At 44.7% G+C, this 24377-nt stretch overlaps 1 protein-coding gene across 1 annotated transcript in view; it reads right to left on the bottom strand.

The window, feature by feature from the left end:
* LOC122815200 (serine/threonine-protein kinase WNK1-like) overlaps positions 1-24377 on the bottom strand; it is a 1238062-nt gene that overhangs the window by 1057494 nt on the left and 156191 nt on the right. Inside the window, exon 2 of the mRNA XM_044087494.1 lies at positions 17896-18068. Within this exon, the coding sequence (XP_043943429.1) occupies positions 17896-18068 (173 nt within the window). The remainder of the gene's footprint in view (positions 1-17895; positions 18069-24377) is intronic.

The following is a 24377-nucleotide window of genomic DNA, read 5'->3' as shown; positions in this document are numbered from 1 at the left end:
TACCAAAGCCAAGCCTTCTTGCCCAGCATGGGCAGAAGCTGCTGCAGAGTTAACATTTTGAATTTTTGAACGTCCAGAAATGTGTTTAGAATAGACAGGTCCAGTATTGGTCTCCAAGCTTTGTCCTTTCTGGGTACCAAGAAAAGTCTTGAGTAAAATCCTTGCCCCTGCTCTTGCTGTGGTACTTGCTGAATGGCCCTCATGTTCATAAGGGACAAAACTTGTTTTTGTGCCTCTGCCCATTGATTGTTTGGCAGGTTTGGCATACCTTTTGCCTTTGGCAGGGTGTGAAAGTGGAACCTGTAGCCCTGGGACACTATATTCAATACCCATTTGTCCTGGGTGATCATGTGCCAATTTTGAGAGAAAAGTGCTAGTTTTCCCCCTAAGGGGGCTGCAAGAAGATAAGTGCTTGGTGCTGGCAGAGGCAAGTCATTGGGACCGTTTCCTGTATGGCTGTGCTTTGTCTTCTCCACTGTATGAGCCCTGGGGCTGGGATCTGCCTCTGGGACGTCTGTATCTGCCTCTTTGTGGCCTGTCCGACACTGGAAAGGACCAATTCTTTGTAGGCCAGTTCCTGCTAAATCTTGGTGGCTGAACCTGTAAAAAATCCTTTACTGTTTGCATAGATTTCGCTTTGTCCTTCATTTTCTTCAAAACCTTTTCTGCTTTAACACCAAATAAAGTATCATGCTGTAATGGAGCATCTAATAATTTTGCTTTAACATGATCAGGCAGATTTTGTTCCTTTAACCAAGCATGCCTCCTAATGTCAGAACCCGTAACTCCGGCCTTGTAGGAATCCTCCAGAGAATCAAAACCACATTGCAATGTATGCTTTTTCCCACTTGTTCAGTTGTATGCAATAAATCCGGCATTTCCTTATTTTCTGCACAATCAGAATTGGCCAACATTTTCTGTTTTAACAGTGACATTAAGTATTGCTGATATTTAATCATATGAAATTGACAATTTAAAGCCCTCACAGCCAAAGTAGCAAAAGTGTAAACCTTTTCCCCCCATCTGTCTAGTGCCCGTGAATCCCTGTCAGAAGGGATAGGTTTTTTTGCAGTAGCGGCCTTAACCCCTTTGGGACCCCGAGAAATAGTTTCTGGGTCAGCAGCAGGGTTTTTATAAAGAAATTTATGTGAATCTGGAACCCTGTAGTATCCGTCTGGTTTAACAGGAGCTGGAGGTAAGGAGTCTGGAGAAAGACCGGACTCTGAAAATACATCTACAATGTTTAGCACAGGGGGAATAGCAAGAGGCATGTGCTGAGGAAGTAAAAGAAAATCTCTAAGCCTTTTCTTTGAATCTGAGTAATCTTGGCTCTCCCAGTGCAAGTGCTCCCTTCATGGTATGCAGGGTTTCCCCAAAAGAATAATCCTCAGGAGGAGAGGCTGAAGGAATGGATTCTTCAGCATCAGAATCCTCATAGGGAGGAAGAGAGTATTCCTGTACAGAAGAGGAATCAGAGGAAATGGAAACCTGATCTGAAGAGTCATAGTCCGTTCTCTTGCCTAGGCCTCTTTTCAGGAAGGGGATTGGGAACCCCTGATCAAGGTAATAAGGTCTTCAGCCATTTTGAGCATGTTTCTTAGGCATGGAAGTTTGTCCTGGAGAATGCTGTACTTGTTTCTTTGTCTTTAAAGCTGCTTTAGTCTTTGCTTTAGAATCTGAAGTAGGCTTTACATATAGCTATGTAGGTCTGAAAACACCCTCAGAAGCTGATGCCTGCACAGCGGCTCCGGACATATCTGTAATTATTTCAGTGTGTCCAATACCTTGAGTATCCAGAGGCCTAGCTGGCTCCATGTGGGAGTCGTCAGCGGCCTGTGGCTCTGAGGTAGCGGGCGTCAGGGGCTGCGAAAGCGCCTCACTGAGAACCGGCGACTGGCTTAACGGAAGCCTCATCGGTTTTGGATCTCTGATGCCTGTCCTCTTTTTCCTTGCATTTTTTAGAAACTTCAGTCGTCGGCTGTTCTGACGGCATTATATAACTGAATTTTTGGCCAAAGTAATGAAAAGAAAAATCAAACGGACACTTAGTGCGTTGGTTGAATCTAGCACAAAACAGACAGCTAGCAACGTTATGATCAGGGCCTAGGCAAGGAATACAGTAAGAATGAAAAGAATGAAAATCCTTATGAAGTATTTGCTTCCCACAAGAACTACAATTGTTAACTTTTTCTGACTTCGGTCTGGAGCAAGAAAAAAAAGTTTCCCCAATGGGGTACTTAGCTTTAATGAAGACTTCGGATCTGAAATTCATCTGTGAAAATCTCAGGAGTCGGCCGACCGGCACTTGCAAACTGCTTTTGCTTCGGGCACCGCGCGGCAAGAAAGACTTAAGAAAATGGCATCGGCTGCATCTTTTATACCCCTGGCGCACTGACATCAGGGAAGAGGAGACAGCAACCGACGCCGGACCTAGACTTTGGAATTCAGGCCGACTGCGGGTAGCCTGCCAGCAGGATAACCCAAGAGTAATGACTGCAACAGTGAAACACAAACATCTAATGTCCTTGGGCACAGGTTTGCCATGGTGCAAGTAGCAGAAAGGAATGCAGTGGCTTACCCACTTTGAAATAGTCTGCTTTGCCTTTCCTTCTGATCCTGCAGCATATGTCACTAGTAATTACTCAGTTTTTCTTAGAGCTTTTGTCCTGCTCAAGTAGAATCTTAGCTGTCTGTGTACGTCCAAGGAATGCAGAATTCTCTCCCCCTTGTTCTGCGGATTTGGATAGAAGGTTGGCAGATGAATGGTTTGGTTAAGAGCCACACTGGAAACCACCTTAGGCATAAATGAAGGATCGGTCCTCAGAGACACCCTGTCTGGGTAAAATATGATAAAAGGCTCCACAGCCATGACGGCCTGTAGCTCTGAGACTCTTCTTGCTGAAGTAATTGCTAGGAGCAGAGCTGTTTTCCATAAGAACTTTATATCTGCAGTAGCAGCTGGATCAAATGGAGGCAAGGTGAGCTTTTCCAACACACAATTGAGGTCCCATGCAGGTATTGGTGATCTCCTGGGAAGCCTTAATGGAATCATAGATAAACTTACTAAGTTGGGCATTAATCCCTAGGTCACCCAATGGGTTGCTAAATAGCTTACTGATAGAACCCACACTGTAAAAGTAGCCGACTCCAAATCCAGCTCCAGACAAGTTGCAAGTGGAGTACCTCAGGGTTCAGTCCTGGGGCCGCTCTTGTTTGGCATCTACTTCTCTGAAGTACAGGTCAACACTAAGGGACTCTGGCTAACAAAGTTTGCAGATGACTGCAAAAGTACAGTTTTGTACCTACCATAAATGTAGATGTTCGAAGATCCACATTGCTGCAGTCCTTACACTTGGGGTAGTCCGCTGTCCTCGGTCGGCCCGAATATCAAAGTATAAGGCTGATGTCGGTCAAGGCGCATTTGACTGACATCAGGACGTCAGGGTACAAATGCGCATGACCGACGTCATATCCTCAGTCTTTTCTTGCCCCAGATGTCAGAAGACCCTAAAAATAAAGGTCAAAACCAAAAGACAGCAAACAAACAACCAACCACCCTTGCACTAATTATATGTACAATATATACAATATACACAATATTTACAACCCAACCCACACAACCACCTCTAACTACAGAGGGGAAGGAGGGAGGGTTTGACTGCAGCAATGTGGATCTTGAACATCTACATTTATGGTAGGTACAAAACTGTACTATGTTCTTCATCTCACATTGCTGCAGTCCTTACACTTGGGTAGAATCCCAAAGCAGAGGTAAGGGAGGATGGACAAACTACAAGGAAACAGGAGCTGCCAAAATGCCCTGCAAAACAGCAGTGGCAAAACCAGCCCTGGATTTAGAGTAAAGTGGTAGGTGATAATGCCTAGAAAAAGTATGCACTGAACTCCAAGTAGCTGCCTCCAAAATATCCTTGGTTGCCACTCCCTCAAAAGGCTGTCAAGTGGCAGTAGCCCTAGTGGAATGAGGTCTAATCCCAGCTGGAATCTCCTTGCCATGATGGGAATAACAGAAAGCAATGCAAAACCCAATCCACTTAGAAATAGTTTGTTTTGACACAGGCTTGCCCTGAGAACTCAAAGCAAAAGAAACAAACAACTGCTGAGACTGCCTGAACCCTTTAGTTCTGTCCAAATAATATCGCAACTGCCTGTGTACATCTAAAGTGTGCAAAATCTTTTCCCCTTTATTTTGGGGATTTGCATAAAAAGTAGGCAAATGAATAGTTTGGTTTAACGCCACACTAGAAACCACCTTAGGCATAAAGGAAGGATTAGTACGTAAAGATACCCTATCCTTATGGAAAATCAAGAAAGGCTCAACCGCCATAAGGGCCTGCAGTTCAGAAACCCTTCTTGCAGAGGTAATGGCCAACAAAAAGGCAGTCTTCCATGATAAATATTTCAACTCAGAAGTAGCTGCAGGCTCAAAAGGTTGTAGAGTGAGTTTCTCCAACACAAAATTGAGATCCCAAGCAGGAGTAGGAGCTCGTGGGGTCTTATATTCTTTGCCCTCTAAGAAATTGCTTGAACAAAGGATGAGAAAACAATGGAGGGTCACATTCATAGTGAGCTGAAATTGCTGCAGCATGAACCTTAATAGAAGAGAAGGACAAACCTTTGTCCAGTAACTCAGTAAGATATTGAAGAGCCACACTTAAATTAGGCTCAGAAACATCAAAATCCTTTGCTGCACTCCAAAATAAAAATCTCTTCCATTTATCAGCGTACACTTTCCTTGTACTAGGCCTTCTAGCTTCCAAAATCACAGTCAAAACTTGTTGTGGAAGTTGAGACCCTCTATGGTTCAAAACAGAATATGCCAGGCTGTTAGGTGAAGAGAGTGAAGTTTGACATTGAGCAAATGGCTGTCCTCCTGTGACAACAGGTGTGGAATCAAGGCAAAGGCCATGGAGGCTTCCGCACAGACTTCTCAGTAATGGGTACCAGTGCTGTCGAGGCCAATCTGGAGCTATTAAAATCATCCTTGGCTTGTCCTGTCTGACCTTTAGAAGTACCTTTGGGAGGAGAGGCAGAGGTGGAAAGGCATACACATGAAGATTGCTCCAATTGAAAGAAAGAGCATCCACTTTCCAAGCTGTGGGATGAAACCTTTTTGTGCAAAACTTTGGCAGCTGATGGTTTAGTGGAGAAGCGAACAGATCTATGTCTGGAGTTCCCCATGACACTGTCAATTTCTGAAATACATGAGGATCCAATTTCCACTCGTGGGGATCCATCCATTTAGATGAGCTCCCCAAGCTTTGTCTGAGGCATCTGTCATTAAAATCTGACTCGCCTCTGGCCGGGTCACAGAGAGTCCCTTGTTTAGGTGACATTCCTGAGCCCACCACAAAAATTCCTTTTGAATGCAAGGTATTATTTGAATGACAGTGTCCAGATCCTGGCAGTGCTGTGTCCATACATTTTTGAGATACCATTGCAGCTTCCTCATATGCAGTTTGGCATTGGGAAGCACCAGAATACAAGATGCCATGAACCCTAAGGCTTGAAGGACTGTCCTTGCAGTCAGCCCGGACTGATGAGATAGTTGATGGAAGTAAAGGGAAAGATTCTTTTGTTTGTCCGGGGTTAAAAGGCCATCTGGGATGCTGTATTCAGTCTCGCCCAGAAAGCACATGTCCTGAGAGGGTACTAGACTGGACTTTATTTCGCTCACAGAATACCCCAGGCATCTTAGCACTGCTATCACATATTCCAAATGATGAAGAAGCTCTTCCTTCCTTGAGCCAGAATCAGGCAGTCGTCCAAATAAGGATAGATCTGTATTCCTTTTAGCCTGAAGAAAGCTATCACTGGAGCCAGAACTTTCGTGAACACTCTGGGTGCAGTAGATAAGCCAAAGGGCAATGCAGAGAACTGATAGTGAGAAGTCCCAGCTCAAAAACGCAGATACTTCCTGCAACTTAGTCTGATAGGAACATGAAGGTAAGCCTCCTTGAGATCCAAAGTTACCATCCAATGATCCTTGCCCAGCAGAGGTAAAAGCTGTTGTAACGTCAACATATTGAACTTGGGAATGTCCAGATAAGTGTTGAGGATAGATAAATCCAAAATTGGTCTCCACGTGTTCCCCTTCTTTGGTACTAGGAACAGGCGAGAATAAAATCCTAGGCCCACTTCTGGCATAGGGACCGGCTGTATGGCCCCTAGTTGAAGTAACAGAGAAATTTGCTTGCGAGCCTCTATTCTTTGTTGAGGAGGAACGTCTGGCATGCCTCTGAAAGGAGGCAAGGTATGGAAATAAAACCTGTAACCTTGGTGTATGATATCCAATACCCATTTGTCTTGGGTAATTAAACTCCAATTTTCTTTGAAAAGTGCCAACCTTCCTCCCAAAGGTGCTGCCAGATGAGAAGGCTCTGGCAGCTGAAAAGGTAGGTCATTGGGTCTGTTTATGAAAGGACTGACCCCTGCCCTCACCAGAAGACTGTGCAGGAGAACTCCCTGTTCTAGGCCTGAAAGAACCCTGAGCTCTGCCCCTACCACGTCTAGATCTACCCCTAGACTGGGAATCATAAGAAGGATACGTCCACCCTTTAGCAGGCCAATTTCTACTAAACTTTGGAGGCTGAACCTGCAAAAAATCTTTAACAGTCTGCATAGACTTAGCCTTGTCTTCCATTTTCTTTAAAACTGCCTCAACAGGAGAACCAAACAACACATCAGATTGTAAAGGGGCATCTAAAATCCTTGTTTTAACATGGTCTGATAAATTTTGATCCCTCAGCCAGGCGTGCCTGCGAAGAACTGACCCAGTGGCAGCCACCCTAGACGAGGCCTGTACAGCATCAAAACCACATTGCAAAGAATGCTTCGCCACCTGTTCAGAAACATGTACTAAATCTTGTAACTCTTTACAATCAATACCTTCCGCCAGAGCATCAACCTTAGACTTCAACTGTGAAAGGAGATAGTTTTGGTATTTTAACATGTGAAACTGGCAATTCAAAGCCCTCATAGCCAGAGTGGAAGAAGTATAAACTTTCTTTCCCCATCTATCCAAGGCCCTGGCTTCTTTATCTGCAGGAACCGGATTCTTGACAACAGAAGCCTTAACACCTTTAGGCCCCTGGCTAACAGTTTCTGGGTCTGCCCTAGGACTCTTAAAAGATACTTATGAACTTCAGGCACCCTGTAATACCTATCCGGTTTAACAGGAGCAGGAGGCAAAGAATCAGGATTAAGAGAAGCTTCTGTAAAACATCTTCCACTACATCCAAAACAGGAGGTATAGCCAAAGGCCTATGCTGGGGTAAAACAAAATTCCCTAAGCCTTTTCCTGGAATCAGAGAAGTCCTGACCTTCCCACTTAAAATGCTCCCTCATGGAATGAAGAGTTTCTGAAAAGAAAAATCCTCAGGAGGAGAAGCAGAAGGAGTAGAATCATCCACATCAGAATCAGAATAAGGAGAGTACTCCTGCAAGTCTTCAGCAAGACTCAAACATCCAAGCCTGCTCAAAACTCCCTAGCTCAGGCTCCACCCTAGGCCTCTTATCAGGAGGGGCAAAGAACCCTAATCAAAGAAATCAAATCTTCTGCCATTTTAAGCATATGCTTCTTGGGCACAGTTCCAGAAGAACTAGGGGTGACACCAGCTGAAGCTAAACCTGGCCTGCCTCTAGGAGAAGCCTTGGAAACAGAAGGAGAGGGCCTAACCACCCTAGGCAGGGAGGGAGTATAGTAACCTGAGAAGCCCCATCACCCTGACCTGCTCCTGAGAGGCCACATCCTGCAATAACAAGGTCTCCCTGGGATCCCAAAGAAACCTCCGTGGAACCACCGGCTCCACCGACACCTCTAAAGAACTGGCGTCCGACGGACGGTTCTTCTAGCCTAGGCTTAACTGCTTTGTCCTTGCGCTTCAAGAAGCGGGCATCGGAGCATCCGACGGCATTTTATAATTGCACCGCTTCCAAGACTAACCTGGCACAATCTAATCTCCTCTTTATAGTGCGCTTATTGAATCTAGCACAAGAGCGACACCCAACAACGTCGTGCTCAGGCCCTAAACAAGGAATACACAAAGTATGATAATCTCTATGCGGTATCTGTTTCCCACAAGAAATGCAGTTATTCACTTTTTCTGACATCCGTTTAACCACTGAGGCAAGAAAAAAACAAAATATTCCCCAACGGGGTACTTAGCCAACTTTGACTCGGTCTGAAACTCCGGAATCGAAAAATTTCAGAACGCCAACCGGCACTTGCAATACTGCTTCTGCATCGGACCATGCGGCAAAAAAGACTGAGGATATGACGTCGGTCATGCGCATTTGTACCCTGACGTCCTGATGTCAGTCAAATGCGCCTTGACCGACGTCAGCCTTATACTTTGATATTCGGGCCGACCGAGGACAGCGGACTACCCCAAGTGTAAGGACTGCAGCAATGTGAGATGAAGAACATCTGGGAACCATTATTGAATCCCCAAATGATGTGGATACTCTACAAAAGGGCCTTACAGAAACAGATGCTTGGTACCAAAGCCATGGGCTCAAGCTCAATGCCAAGAAATGTATTGTTATCCCCTTTGGGAAAAAACATGTATCCATGAATTACCATATAGGTGGCAGTACACTAAACACAAAGTGTGATAAGAGACTTAGGGACACAGGTGGACAGTTGTCTCACCTTCGATAACCACATCGCCACAACAGTCAGGAAATCCTTCTATGTGGCACACCTCATCACAAAGGGCTTTTCATCCAGAAAAAAGGAGGTCATTGTCCCACTGTACTCATCCCTCATTAGACCCATTATAGAATACAATGCCCCATTTGGTATGTACCCCTCAAGACATCTGCAACAACTGGAAAGGCCTCAGAAATACCTCACTAAAAGAATCACAGGCCTAAAGCAGATGCCCCACGCTGACCGCCTAAAAACTCAGCTGTACTCTGTCGCATATCGCCTGCTCAGAGGCGATCTCTGCTTAACATACAAGGCCATGTCAAACCCAGAGCTGTTGGACATGCTACACTTAAAGAAATCCCAATCTCTCAGAGCTACACGCTCCAGGGATCTAAACCTTGTCATCACAATGAACAAAACATGCTGGAGGGATAGGTTCCTGACCCAGAGACTCCCCAGACTCTGGAATAGATTGCCCATACATGTCAAGCAGAGTGCCTCTTTGGACCTCTTCAAGAGGAACCTTGACGATTGGATGGGAGAAAGGAAATTCACCCCAGGGATCACGTCAGTCGCCCTGCTAGACAGGGGTCCAGGAAAGTAAACAATGTGGGAAGAAATAGCCAGGGAATTGTTATGGCTAGGCTTGTATAGGCCCTAGGGCTGATAGCCTAGTACCAACCTATGAACCTTACATTTTTGGCTCTTCTAAGATACTGCTTTAGTAAAGGATGAGAAAAGATTGGTGGCTCTGTATTGTAATGAGCCGAAATGGCAGAGGCATGGAGTTTTATTGATGAGAAAGATAGGCTTTTGTCAAGCATCTCAGTCAAATATTGTAATATCTGAGGAATATTTGGTTCTGCTGTATCAGTTCCTTGTGCTCGATTCCAAGCACAGAATCTCTTCCATTTATTAGCATAAGATTTTCTAGTATAGGCCCTCTGGCTTCCAAAATGACATCCATCATAGCTTTACTGAGAGGTGTTTGCATAACTACATGATCAGCCATGCTGCCAGGTTCAGTGTTTGGAGTTGATCGTGCAGGATCTGATTGTTTTGCGGGGACAGTAATTGAGGTCTTTGAGGTAAGGTCCAAGCTGGGTATTGAGACAAGTTCTTTAGGATTGGGTACCAGTATTGGCGGGGCCAGTCCGGGGCAATTAGTATCATCTTTGGTTTCTCTTGCCTGACTTTTAGTAGGACCCTGGGAAGAAGAGGCAGAGGAGGAAAGGCGTAAACTGATAGGTTTTTCCAACTGAAGGATAGGGCGTCCACTTTCCATGCTTTCCTGTGATAAGTCCTTGTGCATAATCTTTTCAATTGATAATTTTGAGGAGAGGCAAATAGATCCATGTCCGGGCTCCCCCATTTCTTTGTCATCATGCTGAAGACTTGTGGATCTAGTTTCCACTCACGAGGGCCCATAAGATTTCTGCTTAAATCGTCTGCCAGAGTATTTTGTTTTCCTGGCAGGAATTGAGCTTGAAGATTTACTTGGTAAGTCAAAGCTGTGTCCCACAGTGCCATGGCTAATCTGCAAAGGGGATATGAGTGCGTGCCCCCCCCTGCTTGTTTATATACCACATAACCGTGGTGTTGTCCGTCTTTATCAGTAGTTGTCCTGGATGAAGCAAGTCCTTGAAGGCTGTCAGGACATTTTGAACAGCTAACTTCTCTTTTTGGTTGATATGCAGATGCATTTGTTTTGGGGTCCATATGTGCTGAATGCATCTTCCTGCCAGATGGGCCCCCCATGCATAATCTGATGCATCTGTTAAGGTTTGGCTGGCAGTGGGTAGAGTGAAGGCCCATCCCATGTTTTGGTGACATGCCTTTGCCCACCACAGAAACTCCTGTTGTACACGGAATGAGAGGAATCATTGTTTCCAGACTGTGACAATGCCGACTCCATAAACTTTTTAGGTACCATTGAAATTTCCTCATATGCAGTCTTGCATATGGAATCAGTAAGATGCAGGATGCCATGAAACCCAAAGCCTGCAGAGTTGGTCTTGCAGATAACTGGGTTTTTGTTACCAGTTTGAAGTAAGTAGTCAGTTGCCTTTGTCGGGTGTGGCGAAAGCCACCTGGGCAGTTGTATTCAAGCTGGCACTCAGGAATGTTATCTTTTGAGAGGATACCAGTTGTGATTTATTTTCGTTTATTGTGTACCCTAGGCATGTTAGAAGCCTTTTCACAAACGCCAGGTGCTGAAGAAGAATGTCCTTGTTCTCTGCTTGAATGAGACAGTCGTCCAAGTAAGGATATATTTGTATACTTCTTTGTCTGCAAAAAGCAATTACTGGTGCCAGGCACTTTGGCTTATCTACTGCGCCCAGGGTCTTTACAAAGGGCAGTGCAGAGAATTGGTAATGCATTAAGCCAGCCTTGAAACGGAGGTATCTTCTGTACGATTCCCTTATTGGGATATGCAGGTATGCCTCTTTTAGGTCTAATGTCACCAGCCAAGCATTCTTGCCCAGCATGGGCAGAAGCTGCTGCAAAGTGAGCATTTTGAATTTTGGAGTGTCCAGGAAGGTGTTCAAAATTGATAAATCCAGTATTGGCCGCCAGGCCTGGACCTTTCTGGGTACCAAGAACAGTCGAGTAAAAACCTTGTCCTTGCTCCTGTTCTGGTACTGGCTGAATAGCCCCCATACCCATGAGGGATGTAACCTGTTTCTGTGCCTCTGCCCATTGATTTTTTGGCAGATCCGGCCAACCGTTTGCCATTGGCAGAGTATGGAATTGGAATCTGTATCCCTGTGATACTATGTTTAGCACCCACTAAAAGTGCTAATTTTCCCCCTAAGGGTGCTGCCTAAAGGTAAGTGCTTGGTGAAGGCAGAGGGAAGTCATTGGGACTGTTTTCTGTAGGGTTGTGCTTTATCTCCTCCAGATTTGGAGGTAGAAGCACCCCATTGCTTTGACTTGTAAGAATCTTGTGCCTGGTATCTGGTACCTTTAGGGCATCTGGATTTGCCCCTTTGAGCTCTGTCGGACACAGGAAAGGACTAATTTTTTTGTAGGCCAGTGTCTACAGAATCTTGGTGGCTGCACTTGTAAGAAGTCTTTTACAGTTTGCATAGACTTAGCTTTGTCTTCTATTTTCTTTAAAACCTCTTCTGCCTTAATACCAAACAGAGTACCATGCTGTAGAGATGCATCCAGTAATTGAGTAATTTTGATAATCTGTTTTTTAGGCATAGCGGTCCGAGCAAGTGGCTCATGCGTCTTTTTTTAGCTTTAGAAGTTGCTTTTGTCTTTGGTTTTGCAGCTGTCGGTTTTATATAAAAATGTTGAGGCCTAAATACACCCTCAGAAGCTTGTGCCTACTCAGTGGCTCCAGACCCATCAGAGGGAGAGACATCTGTGGATCCAATACTTTGAGTATCTCGCTGCGTGCCGGACTCCACATGGGTCTCTGTAGGGGCTGCGACTCGAAAGTAGCGGGTATCAGGGGCTGCGAAAGCACCTCACTGAGTACCAGCAAACCGGCAACTGGCTTAGGAGAAGCTTAGTCAGTTTTGGACCTAGACGGTCTGTCTCTGTCCTTTTCTTTGCGTTTTTTGTGTACTCCGGTAGTCTGATTGCTATCTGACCACATTTCTGGGTAGTTAAATCGGTTTCCAAAATATTTTGAGGCAAAAATATACAGACGCTTAATAGTGCGTTGGTTAAATCTAGCACAAAACTGACAGCCAGGCATGTTGTGATCAGGGCCTAGGCAAGGAATGCAGTATAAATGGAAATCCTTATGAGGTATTTGCATCCCACAAGTGATACAATTAACTTTTTCTGACATTGGTATGGAGCAAGAAAAAAAATGTTTCCCCAACGGGGTACTTCGCTTTAGTGAAGACTTCGGTTCTGAAACTCGAACTCAAAAATTTCAGGAATCTGCCGACCGGCACTTGCGAACCGCTTCTGCTTCGGGCACCGCGCGGCAAGAAAGACTAAAGAAAATGGCGTCAGCTGCTTGTTTTATACCCCTGACATCATGGAAGAGGAGACTGCAACTGACGCAGGACACAAGACTTTGGAATTCAGGCCGACTGAGGGCAACCTGCCAGCAGATTACCCAAATGTAATGACTGCAACAGTGAAACACGAAGAACATCTGAAAGGAATGTCATGTTCTGGGCCCAAACAAGTTGCAACAAGAGTGTGAATGTCCCAGTGTGGTATCGGGCTTGCCACAGAGGAGACAGTTATCGACTTTCTTTAGCCATCGTCAAGAAACCTAAAACGTTCCCCATTGGGATACTTGGCTTTAGATGTAGTCTTTCTCTGGTGCAGACTGACCAATGCACTGAAGAGCACTCTGCTTCAGGCTCCGAAGGCAATAAAAGGTTATGTTATGTCACCAGTTGACTCCCTTTATACTCAGACATCTTAACAGTTAGGGCCATCCGCTGGCTACAGGAAGAGAAGAAAATTCTCTAACAGTCAGGACAGACAATGGCTAATATGGCAAGAAATCTAATCAGTTCCGACTGCAACAGTGAAACATGAAAATCCGATAATGTGGTCCAGACACACACAAACTTACAAAATGTCTGAATTCTGGATGACTAGGGATATGAAAAGCAAATTTTAAATGTAGTGTTAGCAGGAAACTTGAAAGATTATGAAAAGGTTAACAGGTTGTGAAGTGACATAGTTTTGAATTTTGCTACTACCACAAACAGGTTCTTTCCTTAGCACTAGGAACAACTTTGAATAAAAATCTCTTCCCCACCTAGGGAGGAGGAACTGAGTTCATCACTCCTGGGGACAGCACTTGAAGTCCGATGTGGAGGATGAGGAACGACCCTGCTGGAAAGGAGGAATTCCCTCACTCTATCTGTAATCTTGGATGATTTTCAGAACCCACTTGGCTGAAAATCTGTTGCCAAAGAGAAAGATCGAGATTCATACTTTCTAGAAGAAAAAAGGGGCCTCTGTGGCAGTCTGTATGGCAAGGTCTCAGAGTCATTCAGACCAACTGTCCTTAGCTTTTGGAAGGTCTGAGACTTCTTTTTGGAACCCCATTGCTATTTCGTAAATGTTTGTTTACCTGAATTTTTTTCATACTGTAATTTGTTTTTGCCAAAACTGGATGAGGAGATAGAAAATCCCTTGGACATTTTGGAAAATGAGGGCTGAAAAATCTTGACAGCCCCTGGATCATTTTTTGCCCCTTTCAAGGCTCTTTTGATCAGCTCTACAGCAGAGGTGCCAAACACTAAATCTCTATCCAAGGGAGAATTTAAAATTTAATTTTTATCATCTGTACATTCTGAGAATGCAGCTATGCAAACCTCCTCAAACAGTACCAGTGCCACTGCCCTGGAAGAAATAGGAGTCATAGACACACTGCAAACAAGGAACAGAAACCTGTGCAACAGAGAGTACATTATTTAAAGCAAAGTTTTCCTCACAAGCAAAAACTGCAGATAAAACATTCCTCATAAATTCACAATTTGCTAGAACAAACACATGAACATGACGATTCAAACTTCTGAAAAATCAAAGCTGCAGAAGTAAACACTTTTCCCGTACTTATTAATAACTTTCCCATCCTTATGAGAAAAGGTAGGACTGGAACAATGAGCTTAGCAGCAGTGGGATCAACTAAAGCTATAGCTGTCGGGTCAGGTTTTGGAATAGTGTACAAAAATTTAAAAAAGACTGAGGAACTTTATACATTCTGTCTGCCTTTTTATGAGGCAGCTGGCTGACTATTGAGAAAATTGCAGACAGTAACACACATCTTCTAAAGCAGACAAAACAGGAGGAATGGGTATAGGTTCTGAAAAATCTTTCTGGAACAACTCAGTATTTTCTGAGGGACTGAAAAACCTCAGTGTTCTACCAGTGAAAACACTGGCACATTCTAACAATACTCTGAGAAACAGAAACCCCGACAGGGAGTATAAGAAACAGATTTCTCCTCGGAGTCTGAATCAGAAATCTGTGTGTGTGTGGGGGGGTATCAGTACCTGTATTTTCAATTAAAATTTGCAAAAACTTAGCCAGAGCCAAGAGAAGCACATCTGAACTCGTCGACGTGGCAAATGAGATCTGGGGATTGCACTGGTGCACCATGGGATACCTGCTTAGCCACGAGCCAACCAGAAGTCTTCGAGCTTGAAAATCGGCAGAGTCGGGGGCAGAGGATCGGCTCCGAACCCATATGTAAAAATGAAGGTGGGATTGGACTACCTAACATCCGTATTTTCCTGTTCAGATTCAGAATATTAAATCTCTTCAGGGAGCGAGGAGCCTTGCTTTTACCAGAAACTACTTTACAAGAAGGATCAAGAGCCGTAATTAAACCTTGAGCCAGTGTCCTATTCAAAGAAATTAGAGGAGGAGGTGGTGTGACAGATTTTCTTTTTGAAAGGAAAATGGGGCCAACCGCATTACTAAAGGCAGCCGCTGTGTACACAGGAATAGACACAGCATTCCTAAACAAGGAAACCATCCCTATTCCCTCTCCCAGGACTGACAAGCATTTCTCTCTCATGCCCACCGAGGGGACCCCCAACAGCCACAGAGGATGTGGCTAACCTCAAGTCTACAGTGGCTGTAGGTGCTACACCAGAGGGCTACAGTGTAAAAGAGGAATGGTCTGAGGTACACCAAATGGCCACAGCAAAGTCAGCCACCTGTGGCTGAGGCAAACTGCTAGCCTGCTGTGGTGGCAAACGTTGCCTGCTTAACTTTTTCTCTTTGTGGCTGGAAGAAGGATCGACCAGACCACCAGTAATCTGTTCCATGGTCAAGCACAAATTGTGCCTCTTTCCAGGGAAGATGAGCAGCAATTGTCACTAAACACCATCAGTCCACAAACTTTACTTTTTTGACAGAAAAAGCACAGTAACAAAGCACTTTAAAACACCATGCTAGCCCCACAAAAGAAAAATAATTTCTCCACAGGAGAAAAAAGGTTAAATACTTTACACTGCCATCTGCCAAAGAGTGCTCCGTTTAAACGTACATGACAGTCTCAAGACAGTCAATTAAAACTCAACAACCCTAGCTTTAAAATAATTTTCCTTAAAAAAAAAATACATCGACAAAATTAAGAAAATGGAAGTCCCCTCCCTCCCAAGGGAACTTTTCCGCCCAGCAAAGGAAAGTGCAAGCTGACCATCGATCCTCGAAAGCCTCACAGGAGCATACTCTTCGGCAACAGTAAAATTCAAAAGGGTTTAGTGATCAAACTTGTCTTTTAGTCAACTCCGCTCAAGCAGCTTGCATATGTGGATGGTAACCTGAAGCTTTGGAAGCTGGCCAGCTGCTACACCACTGGCAGGATATAATCCACATAAGCTAAGGCTACTATAGCAGTGATCAATATGATGAACATCTAAAATTGATGTGCCAGTCCACAAAAACAAACTTTTTCCTGCCTTAAAAGTAGTGCTGTTATAGAAGAAGTTCACTTTCTTTCAGAAAATACGATGGGGAAGATAACCCCCCCCCCCCAAAGGGGAACTTACCTGCCCAGTAATGGCGAAGCACTAAGCTGACGATCACTCCTCAAAAGCCAGGTCTTGGTGCTCAAACTGCTCTTTAGCTCTGCTCAATATGCCAACGGTTTGGGTGCATGAAGGATGCCCATAAGCTTTAAAAGCTCGGTGGTCTGCTATATCCTTAGCAGGACATAACTCATACAGCTAAGGCTACCGCAGCAGTGACCATATTGTGAACACGTTTCTGTCATGAAAATCTAGTTTAATTGTGAAAACAATTGCAAAATGAATTCTGGTTGCAAGACAACTGACTTGCTTACTTGGAGATGTCCTCTAAAGTACAATAACTGCATACATTATGTGGCACACTTATCAATGAAACCGCCTTATTTTTAGACAAGCATTTTACAACCACTCTTTTCATGTAACAGTGGTATAAATGCACGAGTATGTATGTGCACTAGCACTCACAAAACAAAGGCTCAATCTGAAACCCCAGGCATGAAGCTAGAACTGCAGCTTACTCCCATGTTCAGAGTGGTACCATAAAATTCAAATAATACTATTAAGCCATGTCAAATATCTTTTTTTGGTACTTGCGTATTATCACAACTAGGATTTTCACGGTTGTGATTAGCGCCTACCTGCATACAAACAAGTGGCTGAAAGACTTCAAACTGCTAATCATAGTCTTTACTACTCTCCAAAAAGTTTACATGACTAAGGAACAGGAACAATTTAAGAAACCCTCTTCCTGTTTCGCGTACATTACAGACGCTCGCATGAGTTGTCATGGCTGGTGTCGTACTGTGTGTTGGAATATTTTCCACACTGGGCAACAAATCCTTCAATGAAGGAAAACGCAGACACACCAAGTTTGCTTTTGGTAAACTTGGTCTTTGTAAGCAATGTTTTAATCAATCTTTTAAGAACCATTGCATTGTTAATGATGTGACATTATGAGGGTGGATATTCTGCACTTGTACAGATGTCTTTGTGGTAAACCCCTGACATGTTTTATTACTTTCAGTCATTTTGGTTTTTACTTAACTGCCCTAAATTGGAAAGGTGTCAATAACTTTGTGGTCATTTTGACTGCTGCCATTATAAAAAATGAAGGTGGAGATGGTATCTGTCGTGTAACATCAGCTAATATAAAGGTTTTTAAATGCAGAGGACAACATGTGGCCAATCTGTTGGGTATTTCTGTAAAACAGTAGTTTGAGAAACTGATCGTACAAAGTGAGAAAATCAGAGGATAGGGAATTACAGCACTGCTTCAGAAGTATCAAGAAGAGAGTTGTCATCTGACTAATAAAAACAAAACAAACAAAAAAAAAAAACATTACTTGCGTATAATGTCACTGAATGCCCTGAACCGCATTCATTACTCTCAGGAATAATTTGGAAATGTTGAAATAATTGATTACAGTTTTTTCACAACATGTGCTGCCCCGTGAAAGAACCGCACAGCAGGCGGACTTGAAAGAAGAGAAATGCTGTCACGAAGTACAGAAAGAAAGACGAACAGTATGTTTTTAAAATTTTATTGGCATCACTACAGAAAAGACAATGCTGTGATACAAGGACACACAGACTACATTTCTCCAACATTAATGACATTTCAAGATCGTTATGCACTTTTCACAACCGCGAAAATCTGGTTGCGATAATACCAAAGTACCCTTTTTTTTCCAACTTTACTGTCAAAGCAACAAGGCAACAGCAATTTCCAAAAAATCTCATCTTACTACTTACGTTTTTAATGTCCCTGAAGTCATCAGCTCTGTCACCAGCACAATACATTTCTTTCCTTTCAATGTCGACTCCCAAGAATCATAGAAACGAACTATGTTTGGGTGCTGGAGTCCTTTCAGCATTTCTGCTTCTTCTTTAAATCTCTGTCTCTCAGATTTGGACAGCTTCCTATCCTGTAGGGAAAAAAAAGTACATAAATATACAACACTCAAGAAAAAGCTGTTACTTAAGGCCATAATCACAGTTTCTAAACCTATTCAGTGGTTTTATTAATTTTATAAAAGCTACAAAACATTTGAGATCACACGTACCTAGCCAAGCATAAAATGTAATATGACGCTAAACATCAACATGCGGTATGAAGATTCAATGTGACCCCTTAAAAGGTGTAAAATGCTAATCTACCTACCACCCTATGCAAAACCAAGGATGTTTATGAAATTTCATAAATCAGTATCTTAGATTATCAGAAAGTGTGTACAAACTTGTGTGAAATGCTTCACAGTAAACTGTGCGTCAGAAAAAAATGACCTCCTCCTGTTCAATTAAGATACAGACATATATACATGAGCTTTCACACAATGTCCAACGCTGAACACACAGCATCACTTTCTAATGTACTCCAGAAACTACAGTTCCTTCATATGTAAAGCTTTTAACAAATGTTAAGTTCTACCTTCTTTCTTTTGCACAACATGTTCGAATGAGCCATTACAGTTGCGGCATGCAGCTAAGATGTTTGTAGCGCATGGAGTGCTGTGATTATGCTCAAAAAGTTAAATAATATCCTGGTTAAGATCTACTACAAAGTAGAAAACTGACCCTAACACTTGAGGATTAACTACCCCCCCCCCAGAAGCTTAACATCAAGGATGCACTAAAAGTAGACCTCACTAACCAGAAAAGAGCAGCATGGCATGAAAAGTACAGTTGTGTACACTTACCATAAATGTAGATGTTAGAGTGTATTCACTGTTGCAGTCATTACATTTGGGTTATCTGCTTGCAGGTAGCCCTCAGTCAGCCTGATTAACAAAGTCTTGGTCCTGTGTCAGTTGCTGTCCCTTCTTCCATGAAGTCAGGTCGTCAGGGGTATAAAACATGCAGCCAATGCCATTACATCAGTTTTTCTTGCCCCAGATGTCAGGTGCCCCCCTAATGGGAAGCAATTAAATATAAAAACACAAAGATATACCTCCAACAAAAAAGCAAATACACCAAAAAGGCTTTTAAACATAGTAAAGGAAAGTAGCGGTATAGCCAAAAGAAGTTAGGGGGCTGGAGGGAGGGTAACCAGGACTGCAACAGTGAATACACTCATAGCCTAGTACCTACCTATGAACCCATCAGCCCTGGAGCCTACACAAGCCCAGCCAAAAAGGTACCCTGGCTTTTGCCACCCAAGAAAATTATTTTCCTGTGCCACTGTCGAGCAGAGGCACAGAAGTGATCCCCCGAGGTGAATTTCCTATTTCCCATCCAATCATCAAGATTTTTCTTGAAGTGTGCTAATGAGGAGCTTTGTTGGATATAAATAGGTAGTTTATTCCAAAGTACGGGAAGTCTCTGGGACAGGAATCTATCCCTCCGACATGTTCTGTTTACTGTGGTGACAAGGTTTAGGTCCCTAGAGCGTGTAGCTCGGAGGGATTGGGATTTCTTTAAGCGGAGCATATCCAACAGCTCTGGGTTTGACATAGCTTTGTATGTTAGGCAGAGATCACCTCCGAGTAGGCGATATGCGACGGAGTAAAACTGGAGTTTTTTGAGACTGTTTGCGTAGGGCATCTGTTTGAGGCCGTAATCCTCTTTGTGAGGTATTTCTGCGGCCTTTCCAGTTGTTGTAGATGTCTTGCGAGGTACATACCAAAAGGGGCGTTGTACTCTATAATGGGTCTAATGAGTGATAAGTAGAGGAAAACAATGACCTCTTTTTCTAGATGAGAATCCTTTTGTGATGAGGTGTGCCACATAGAAGAATTTCCTGACTACTATGGTGATGTGATTAGCAAAGGAGAGACTACTGTCCACCTGTGTCCCAAAGTCTCTTATCACACTTTGGGTGTTAAGTATACTGCCGCCTATATTGTAGTTCATGGGTACAAAGTTTTTACCACAGGGGATGACTATGCACTTTTTGGCATTGAGCTTGAGGCCATAGCTTTGACACCAGGCATGTCTCAGTGAGGCCCTTTTGTAGGATGTCCACATCGTTAGGAGTTTCGATTATGGCTCCTAGTTTGCAGTCATCTGCAAACTTAGTTAGCCAAAGACCTTCTGTGTTAGCATGTACTTCACAGAAGTAGATAAACAGGACAGGACCCAGGACAGAACCCTGTGGTACTCCACTTGTTACTGGTCTGAAGCCGGATTTGCAGTCTGCTACTTTCGCAGTGTGGGTTCCGTCAGTGAGCCAAGTTGGCAACCCAACTTATGACATAGGGATTTATACCTAGTTTAGTGAGTATCTATAATTCCAGAGTGGGGGATGGCGTTGAAAGCCTTGGCAAGATCTAGATAGGCTGTGTGAACCACCTTACCCTCGTCTACGGCTTTGGTGACTGCTTCAAAGAAGTCCATCAGGTTTAGGAGACATGATCTGCCTTTTACAAACCTGAACTGGGTTGGGTCCAGAGTTTGGAGATTACCACTGCCATGCATGTGAACAACCTGGGGGGGCTGTGATGAGACCGAAGGGCAGGGCTCTGAATTGATAATGACTGGCTCCCAGCCCAAAGTGCAAGAATCTTCTGGAGTGCTTGCTCTTTTTTATGTGATAATACGCATCCTGAATATCTGAGCACATACAATCGGCTTTTCCTAAGAAAAGTATAAACTGAACCGTAACCCATCCAGAATTTGGTTTGTTGAACTGACTTGTTCAACATACTAAAATCCAAAGTCCGTCTCCAGGCCCCCATTTTCTTTAGCACCAAAAACAATCGAGTAAACTCTGGATCCTATTTGGTCTGATGGGACTACTTGGATGACTCTTATCAAGCAGTTTTTATATTTCTAAGACTGCTGCACCCCTGAGACTGGGTGGAATGTCTGGGATTTTCTGAAAATGGAATATTGTAACCTCTGGTTATAATCCTCTGCACTCAACTGTCCACTGTTGTAACCAACCAGGCCGACAGGTTGCAGGGATAATTGCCCCCAAATGCTACCAGAGGACGGCAATCGGGCCTCCATTCAGGAGCACTGATCGGAGTTGCCAGGGAAGGAATCCCTGGAACCCTGACTCTAAGGGCCACCTCTACCTACGTGGATGGCATTTTCCACTGAACTCCCCCCTCTGCCCCAGAGGGAATCATTGCCACACGAGTCCTGGAAAGGTCCTTGGGACTTTTTGAACCATAGCTTCCCATTCCTCTGGTTCCTGGAGTAAGGCCATTGAGGAGTGGTAGACCATACACCCATGGTAGAAAGGGTATTCATCCTTCACACATCTGCCAAGGGTCTCTAATACTGGGGCCAAAAAGGGATGTTTCGTCAAAAGGAGCATTAACAAAAGAAGACTTGAATGACTCCACAAACTCACATAAGCGCATCCAGGCACATCTAATGGCAACGTTGGAAAACACTGCCCTAGTCGTTACTTCGGCTGCGTCTGCAATGAGCCTCATGGGCGAATTACATATTGATTTAAGGACTGCCAGCTAGAAAGCTACTTTATCATGCACCACCCTCAGTTACAGCTCCTGTCAGAGTAGGATAGCTCTCATCAGGTCTCGATGGAGTCTCGTAAAATGTGCCATGAAGTTCAAGGACCTGAGTGCAAAGTACAAGGAAGCATATACTTGCTTCCCAAATCTTTCATTCTAAACTCCTTGTTAGGAGGATGGATAGCTGGTTCAGCAAGTTCCCTTTTACTGGCTGCTGCAACCACTAGTAACCCTTTAGCCCAATGTTGGTGATCCTCAGGAGATGACAAAATGTGGTCTGGCCTCTTGGGGATTGGCTCAGTGGCTCAGGTATCTTCCAAGCCCACTTTGGTAAACACCCTGGGGGCTGTGGTGAGACCAATGGGTAGGGATCGAAACTGGTAATGATGGACTCCTAGCCGGAAGCGGAGGAACCTCCTGGAGCTTCTGCGCATTTTTATGTTCTAGTAAGCATCCTGGAGGTCTAACTAGCACATCCAGTCACGCTCTTGCAGGTACAGCATGAACTGTAAGGTGACCATCCGGAACTTCTCTTTGGCAACTGACAGGTTCAGGGTAGAGAGGTCCAGAATGGACCTCAAGTCCCCCAATTTCTTTGACACCAAAAAGAACCTGGAGTAGAAGCCCAATCCTGACTATCTGGGGGGACTGTTTCAATTGCTTGTTTTTCTAGCAGCTTGGAAATTTCCTGTGCTGCTGCCTCTTTGTGTGGGTGGCATGTCTGGGAGGTTTGGGTTAACCCACGAAGGGAATAGAGTATCCTCTGGATATGATCTGAAGCACCCAGCGGTCCATTGTTAGAGACTCCCCTGCTGCTAGGTGCAAGGACAATCATCCCCAGACTGCCTCCAGAGTAGAGCAGTCAGGCAACCCCTCAGGGTTCCTGCTTGGGTCTGTCCAAGAAAGATTTGAGACCCAAAGTTCTTTGGACCCCTCCCCTGCCTCTGGGCTGGCATCCATTCCATCCCCCTCTGCCTCTGGGGGAAGAAGAGCCCTGAGTGATCCGGGAATACTGTGATTTCCTGAACCACATTTTTGCCCCCTCTGGTTCCAGGAAAAGGACCTTTGAGGGTTAGAGAAGCAGATCCCGATAGCAGACAGTGTCTTCCCATCCTTCTCACTCTGGACTAATGTCTCTGACGGTCTTACCAAAAAGAGTGTAGAGCAGTCATAAGGGGCACTGGCAAAGGGCGCCTTGAAGGGTTCCGAAAAGTGACATAACCTGAGCCAGGTGTTGCGCCTCATGGACACTCTGGATCCAGCCGTCACAACCGCTCCTTCCATAGTATGTGAAAGGAGTTGCATGGACGTGTTAGATACTGCTTTTAAAGTGGCCATCCTCGTGGAGAACGAAGCCTTGTCCTCCTGTGACTTGGGGGGGGGGGGGACTTCTCTAGCTCCTTTACCAGGTCGCGTTGGAGTCTGGTGACATGGGCCAGGTAGTTCAGCGCCCTAATCGAAAAGGTAGCTGAAGAGTAAACCCACATCCCTAAATAGTCCACCATCCATGACTCTCTGTCAGGAGGATGGACAGAGGAACTCTCCTGAGCAAGTTCCCTCTTAGTGGCTGCTGCTACCACCATGGCGTCTATAGAGGAGCCCTTGTTCCATGTTGGTCTATGGGGGGGGCTTAAGATCTTATCCGGTCTTTTTGGAATTGGTTCCATGGTGTCCGGTTCCTTCCATGCCCGTGAGGTGACCAGATCCACCAAAGGATCTGTGGGAGGGGACACCCAGGACATAGATGGGCCCGTGCCAAAAGCCTCCAGGAACATGGACTCGTAAGAAGAGGGTTTGGGGGCAGACCAACCTCCCCGTTGGCGCAGGATTTCCATGCTGTCTCCAAAGGAGACATCCTCAGGAGGTGACCTAGGGGAACATTCTCCATCATCCAAGTCAGTGTCCTCGGTGAGGGACTCAGAGTCCAAGTGCCTCCTCTTGCACGTATGCTTGTGTGGTACCTCTCCGGTGGGGCTCTTCGGGAGGAGCTTGCAAGCCACTTGTTCCTCGGGGGGGGGGGGACAGTCTGGGGCTCTTCGAGCATGGGCTGTTCCTCTGGTAAAACAATGGGGACCATAGACAAGAGCAGAGGGGGTCTGGGTGGAGTCAGAGGGGGTAGTCAGGGGTCTCGATCCAACAGATGGAAAGTACAGTTTTGTACCTACCATAAATGTAGATGTCCGAACTGGATAGCATCTGCAGTCATAACAACTGGGTTGTCCTGTCGTCAGGCAGCCCTTCGGTCGGCCGGATTCCAAAGTCCGGGTCCGGCTTCGGCTGATGTCGCACTTCACCCGACGTCATCTCTGCTGGTCTTCGGGTATAAAGGCATCAGCCGACGCCATTTTCCTCAGTGTTTCTTGCCCCAGATGCCAGTTGCCCTCTTGGAAGGCTAAATTTTGGATAAATGCCAATGTTCCCAAAAAGATAGAAGGCAAACACAAAAAATAAGCATGTATGTACATATATACAAACAAATACACCATAAGAGACTACCCACACCAGCTAGCTATTAGGAGGGTAAATACCCTAGGAGTACCACAGAGGGGAAGGAGGGAGGGTAATCCTGACTGCAGATGCTATCCAGTTCGGACATCTACATTTATGGTAGGTACAAAACTGTACTATGTCCTTCATGGATGCATCTGCAGTCATAACAACTGGGTAGAATACCATAGCCAACTAGGGAGGAGGAAGAATAGATTATGGTGTGGTTAGGATCCCTTGCAGTACAGCAGTGGCAAACCCTGCTCGGGATCTGGAATACAGAGGTAAATTATAATGCTTGGCAAATGTATGCACGGAGGTCCAAGT

Source organism: Protopterus annectens, chromosome 11.part0, assembly GCF_019279795.1.
Source record: "Protopterus annectens isolate FY-2018-M chromosome 11.part0, PAN1.0, whole genome shotgun sequence".
NCBI classification, from domain to species: Eukaryota; Metazoa; Chordata; order Ceratodontiformes; family Protopteridae; genus Protopterus; species Protopterus annectens.
This window is presented reverse-complemented; position numbering and strand designations above follow the sequence as displayed.